The sequence below is a fragment of the Ochotona curzoniae genome, unplaced genomic scaffold (genome assembly GCF_017591425.1).
Source record: "Ochotona curzoniae isolate NIBS_2020 unplaced genomic scaffold, NIBS_Ocur_1.0 scaffold_461, whole genome shotgun sequence".
Classification (NCBI taxonomy): Eukaryota; Metazoa; Chordata; class Mammalia; order Lagomorpha; family Ochotonidae; genus Ochotona; species Ochotona curzoniae.
This window is the reverse complement of record NW_024467120.1, coordinates 1,220,260-1,226,595: the sequence shown is the minus strand read 5'-3', so window position 1 is coordinate 1,226,595 and position 6,336 is coordinate 1,220,260. Positions and strand designations below refer to the sequence as shown.

The window sequence follows — 6,336 nt, the reverse complement described above, 5'->3', positions numbered from 1 at the left end:
AAAGTTACATCTCTATGCTCCTAACCCTCCACTGTTCCCCTGATGTTTATAATCCTCCCAGCCTTGAGCACCAACCTGGCATGGAAACCCCAGGGGTCCCGCACAGCTCCCTGACCACAGCGCTCGCCACAGGAGAATCCTGGGACGGGGAAGCTTGCTCGTGGCACAGCCCCCTTCCCTGACCAAGCCATGAGAAAGGGAGCTTAGAGTCAGCCTGTGTGGACCCATCTCAACAAGTCGACTCTAGTGGACACTCCTCTGTCCACCTAGGAAATGTTTACTGAAGTGTCTGATGTGCAGGCAGCAAGGTTTCTTTTTTTTTTTAAAGATTTATTATTATTATTATTTTATTGGAAAGGCGGATATACAGAGAGGAGAGAGAGAGAGGAAGATCTTCCGTCCGATGATTCGCTCCCCAAGTGAGCGCAACGGGCCGATACTATGCCGATCCGAAGCCAGGAGCCTCTTCCTGGTCTCCCACGCGGGTGCAGGGTCCCAAAGCTTTGGGCTGTCCTCGACTGCCTTCCCGGGCCACGGGCAGGGAGCTGGAAGGGAAGCAGGGCTGCCGGGATTAGAACCGGCACCCATATGGGATCCGGGGGGGGGGGGGGGCGGCAAGGCGAGGACCTTTAACCACTTGCGCCACCGCGCCGGGCCCAGGCAGCAAGGATTCTAAAAGGGGAAGAGCGGAGGAGGTAGGCAGAAGCCCTGAATGGTGTGCAAACTCAGCCCTCGATCTCAAGGTTGTGTAGGATGTTAGGGACCACCCACTTGGCTCATCTAAGTCCCTTTTTCACATCGACAGTGACACAAAAGGCAAACTGGAAGCTTGTTTTATTTTTGATGATGTTTACATAGTTGAGAAGTATTCACGCCCGTGCAGACCACTGATTAGGGTGGGGAGGGTCTAGGTGTGGGGAAACGGATAAGACAATTGCTTCCAATTTTTTTTTTCAATCTTCCGGTATATAGGGGAAAGGAGAAAGAAAGGGGAAAGTACTGTTCCTTACTACATCAGTACTGGGAATGTGGGGTGGCACTCAATGTCATCCTATGGTCCTCGATGCGGAGCATGTTCTGAGAGTACTGTTTAAGTGGTTCTGATATTCTAAGATGCTGTGGATTTCATTGCTCCAAGAATGAAGAAACTCCTCCTAGGTCCATTGGCTGACTTAATCCACCTCAGTGTCCATTCTCGCAGACACTTGCTGTCAAAGCTTGACAGGAGGGTTCTCAATTTTGTTCTGCCCTCTGTCCTCTGCCATGGGGCTAGATATCCTGTGCAGGCCTCAATGAGCTGTCATGTACCCCATGTGCATCTGGGCATGCCATCCACTGCCCAGACTTCAGCAACTGAGGCCCGGTTTTGACACACGTACTCCACGATCAGACCACAGATCCTATGATTTTCCCCATTCTAAGAATTTTGAGTCCGGTGGTCCAGTGGGAGGGTCCTCCCAAGAACCACTTCCTGAGGTGACCCCAGGCCTGACTCCTGTGTGTGCCAGCCAGTGTGGTGTCCAGCTCGGTCTGCATCAGACTACACATACACTGGTGGATTCCACTGCCAAGTCAGTTCTGCTCCCAACCCCATTTCATACGCAAACCGACAGATGCTGTGGTCCAGCCCACCCCTGCACAGCACACACTAGGTCCTCACACATACCAGCAGGATCTGCATACTGGTTGGAGTGACCCCTAATAACTCCCAGGCCTGCCTCCAGCCCTGGCTCCTACGCATGTAGGTATGCAAAACAGTGATCCTATCTGTCCCATTTAACTCATACACAACAATGGGCACTGCAGCCTAGCTCAACCCAACCAACCCCACTGTCTAGCCCACACTTAGCCCACACTCCAGCTAGACCTGTCCCCAGTCCTGGTTCTCATGCCAACTGGTGGGAGCTGCAGTCCATCAGAGGGATGCCCAGTTTTCTCACCAGACCCAGACCCAGCCTAAGGCCTTGCACTTTCCAGGTGGCATTACAGTCTTGCCTGACAGAACTTGCTCCTAGTCATGATACTTGCCAGTTGGTGCTGCAGCAAAGCCCAACCAGCCTGCACAGTCAGCCCGGCCTGACTGTCCCCTCAACCCAGCTTACATGAAGACCAATGGGTGTTATAGCCCTGCCCAGCCTGGTCTGCCCCCAGTGCCCACTCACCAAAGGGAGCAGTGGCCCACAGGGGATACCTCATAACCCCCACTACTGGGCTCACTTCTAACCCTCCGGAGTCTTAACATGTACTGGTGGATGCTGCAGGCCAGTCTGGCACATTGCCTCACTTCAGCATTCACCAGTGGGTGTCTCAGCCTGGCTTTGCCCAGCCTGCCCCCAGTTCCAGTTTATGCTGGCAGCCTAGTCCAGTCTGGCCCTAATAGGAACTGGCTGGTGCTGCAGCCCAAACCGGCCATCCCATACCCTGTCCTGGTTCTCACATCTGCCAGTGAGTGCTATACCCTGTCCCAACCCGGCCTACCTCCCACACCTGACCCACATGTATGCTGGCAGGTACTATTACCTGGCCTGGTCCTGGCTGCTCCCACTGTCTGTTGTTGTACTCATCTGAAGGGACTGCATCCCGACAGAGGTGTTCCCAAAGTTCCTCTGGCAGGTGACCCTTCAGTTGCAGATCTCGCATACATCAGTGGGTTCTTGGTTCAGCCTGACTTGGCTCAGTTCCTGTACCCAAAGGTACAATGGCCTTGCCTCACTAGCTCACACACATTCCAGCTCTTGCTGTTGGATGCTACAGCCCAGCCATGCCTGGTCCATGCCCAGACACAGCTCTTGCATAGTTCAACAGGTGCCAAGACCTAGCCTAGCCTGTCCTATACTCACTCTGGCTCTCAGTAACACCAGCTGGAGCCTAGTCCAGTCTGGCACAACTCAGATCCAGTTCACCCATGTTGAGGATGCTGCAGCCATGCACAACCCAAATCACTGCCCCTGTTCTGGCCTTCACACAGTGGGAACCACAGACCAGCCTGGGTGCCCCTGCTTCCCCAACCAGGCCTGTTCACATACACAGATCTTCACATGTCAGTGGATGCTCTGACTCAACCCAGCATAGCCCATCCAACGTTTTGTCATTTGCCACTGGATACTGCAGCCGGGATGGTCTGGTGAACCCCCAGTCTCAACTTGTGCTGGTGGGTACTGCAGCTTAGTCCCGCCCAATGTGTTCCCATCCACAGCTCTCATGCAAACAGGCAAGTACAAAAGCCTACCTGGCACAGCCCACACCACATCCTGGCTCTGTGCATGCCAGTGTGTTCCAACTTGGCCTGGCCTTGCTTAGTCTACACCCCCTAACCAGCCCTCACACCTGCCAACAAGTAGAGCAGCCCTGCCTGATCTAGCCCACCCCCAGCCCCAATTCTCATGCTCACCAGTGGGAGCTACAACCTAGTAGGAGAGTTTCCCAAGTTCCTCCATCAGGTCTGCTCTCAGACCCAGATGTTGCGCATGTCAGCAGGTGTTAGGGCCTTATCCAGCATAGTCCATTCCCGAGCCTTGGCCTTCGTGAGTGCTGGTAGATGCTGCTGCGTTCCAGCCTATCCCCCAAACCCAATTCTTGAGTGTGTTTGCAAGTGCTGCAGCTTGGATCAGTCCAGGCTACTCTTCACTCCAGTTCCCATTAGGTGGCGGTGAGTCCTGTGATCATGCCTAACTCGGCCTTCAACACCCCTTCTCTCCCACAAACCATGACCCAGCCTAACATTGCCCACTTTCTGCTGTGACAGTCATGAGTACTGTGACCTGGTTCTGTCAGGCAAGACTCTTCACCCTAATTTTCGTATGCACCAGTGGGCTGTGATTGATGCTAGCTATCCCTGTCCAGGTCTGACCTCTAGCTGGTCTGCCCAGGTTTGACCAGGCATGCCTTCCAGCTTCTCCACTCCAAACCACCTCGTCTCGGCCCCTGCAGTTACCTGCAGTTGCAGTGGCCCAGTCTATGGCAGTCCCCCAGAAGTCAGTCCTCATCTGTGATTGACTTCCTCGGCAGTCTTCCCACCCACACAACCCGAGACTACTCTCCAGGACAATTCACAGGCACCATGTCCCTGGCTATGGTGTTGGCAGTCTCCAGGCAGGCCTTAGGTCCCCAACAGTCTTCATTGCTCCCAGTAAACCCGTTTCTTCTCCTTGGATGTTGTATGTTTAAGATAATTCTTTTTAAGAAAGGCATTTTTTGAAGTCTGGGCAGTCACTTTGGAAAGCTGTAATTATGTTGAGATGAGATGAAATGCTTGCAGTAGTGTTTGTTGCCCGTTTCCAGTTCAACGCTGCCTCTTTCCTGCAGGCGGGACAAGCATTTAGGAAGTTTCTGCCTCTCTTTGCCCAGGTACTGGTGGAAAGGAGTGCCACAGAAACTGTCACCAAAGGAGGCATTATGCTCCCGGAGAAGTCCCAAGGCAAAGTGTTGCAGGCGACAGTAGTGGCTGTGGGATCGGGCTCTAAAGGAAAGGTTGGTGAGATTTCGCCAGTTAGTGTGAAAGTTGGAGATAAAGTTCTTCTTCCAGAATATGGAGGCACCAAAGTAGTTCTAGATGATAAGGATTATTTTCTATTTAGAGATGGTGACATTCTTGGAAAATATGTAGATTGAAATCTATTGAAATGGCATCCCACAAAGCTGCCCATTCCACTGATAGTCTGACACCTTCCATCATGTAAATAATTTCCGTTTCTCTTTTATAATAAACTAATGCTGTCTCATGACACCCGTTGTCTCTAAACTCCAGTTCCATGGTTTTGGTGTAAACATTTCCAAATAAAATATATAAACAGACAAACAAAAAAAAAAAAACAAAGGTATTTTTCTAGAAATGGTTTCCTCTGGACTCTAAGCCTCTGGCATTCCCCAGCAGAACCTGCTGTGGTTATGCTACTGATGTGGTCTCTGCCATAGTTCAGCAGCTTCTGTAGGAGACTCCTGGCATGGAGCCATTGTGGGCCTGAGAACTGAGAGCCACTGGTGAGGGACAGAGTGGCCACCACCCAGCACAAGAGTCCGAGCATCCTTAAATAGAGAACCACGGGACGTGGCCATATTTTACATGTCACAAATATGCAGACGGCTATTTTTAGGCCCACACTCGGGAATGAAGAGCTGAAATATGCAGGCCTTTTATAAGGTCCTAACTTCACCCTTTGGTTTGTTTAGACATTTTTTGCACATAGATAATTGGAATGTTTCAGTAAGCCCTAAGCAGTTCATGGTTTTGAAGCCACAGGTCAGCTGACTCTGCTAGCCAGAGAAGCTGCATTTTATGGCTTGAGCAAAGGTTTTTGAAATACTTTCTCAGGCTCCACAGTGCTCACTGTCCCAGGAGAAGAGTTACAGCTGCTTGGAAGCATCTTGTCCACATGAAAGTCCAGGGATTTCCATGTATTTCCTAAGGCTGCGTGAACTTCACCGTGTTCCCAGGGCGATGTACCAGTGGCCCTCCAGACTCAAGTATCGCTGTGACAGCTTCAGTAGTTACAAACTCAGTGAGCAAAGGATGGAACTGGCTCCAGACATCTGAGAGACCATGGGAGACCTTAAAATTGCTTTTTTTTTTTCTTTCCTTTTTTTTTTTTTTTCACAAAGTCAGATATACAGAGAGGAGGAGAGACAAAGAGAAAGATCTTCCATGCGATGATTCACTCCCCAAGTGACCACAACGGCCGGTGCTGTGCCAATCTGAAGCCAGGAACCAGGAACTTCTTTGGGGTTTCCCACGCGGGTACAGGATCCCAAAGCCTTGGGCCGTCCTCAACTGCTTTCCCAGGCCACAACAGGAAGCTGGATGGGAAGTGGAGCTGCTGGGATTAGAACCGGTGCCCATGTGGAATCCTGGGCGCGTTCAAAGTGAGGACTTTAGTTGCTAGACCATGCCGCCGGGCTTCTTTTCTTTCTTTCTTTCTTTCTCTCTTTTTTCTTTCTTTCATTCTTTCTTTCTTTCTTTCTTTCTTACTCTTTCTCTCTCTTTCTTGCTATTCTTTCTTTTTTTATATTTAATGTGAGTTGATGCAGTCAATGGCAAGTGACACAAAATGTAAACTGATTTACACCTAGGGACGTTGTATCATAAGGTCTAGAAATGGGTGACCCTGTGTTGGATTGACAGCCCAGCAATGCTTCGAGACTTAAAGACTTTCTCATCTTTCTGCTCTTGATCTTCTTTCTGGACTTCAGCTTTCAAGTGCGGGCGAGAGGTTATATGATCCCAGGGAGGTTACCACTGTTCCAGGCATCACACAATCACGTAATTTCTACCAAACAAGTATGAGAGAAGACAACGGAAGGGCCCTTTGCGTGTGTGCTTCTGCATGAAGTGGTCAATGA

General features: G+C 50.7%; 1 protein-coding gene across 1 annotated transcript; it reads left to right on the top strand.

Annotated features, from left to right (window-relative positions):
* Positions 1-4,248: 4,248 nt before the first annotated feature.
* On the top strand, positions 4,249-4,611 carry LOC121147739 (10 kDa heat shock protein, mitochondrial-like). Its single transcript, XM_040967644.1, has one exon. The coding sequence runs from the start codon at positions 4,249-4,251 to the stop codon at positions 4,609-4,611; it is 363 nt and encodes a 120-aa protein (XP_040823578.1).
* The last annotated feature ends 1,725 nt before the right edge of the window (positions 4,612-6,336 follow it).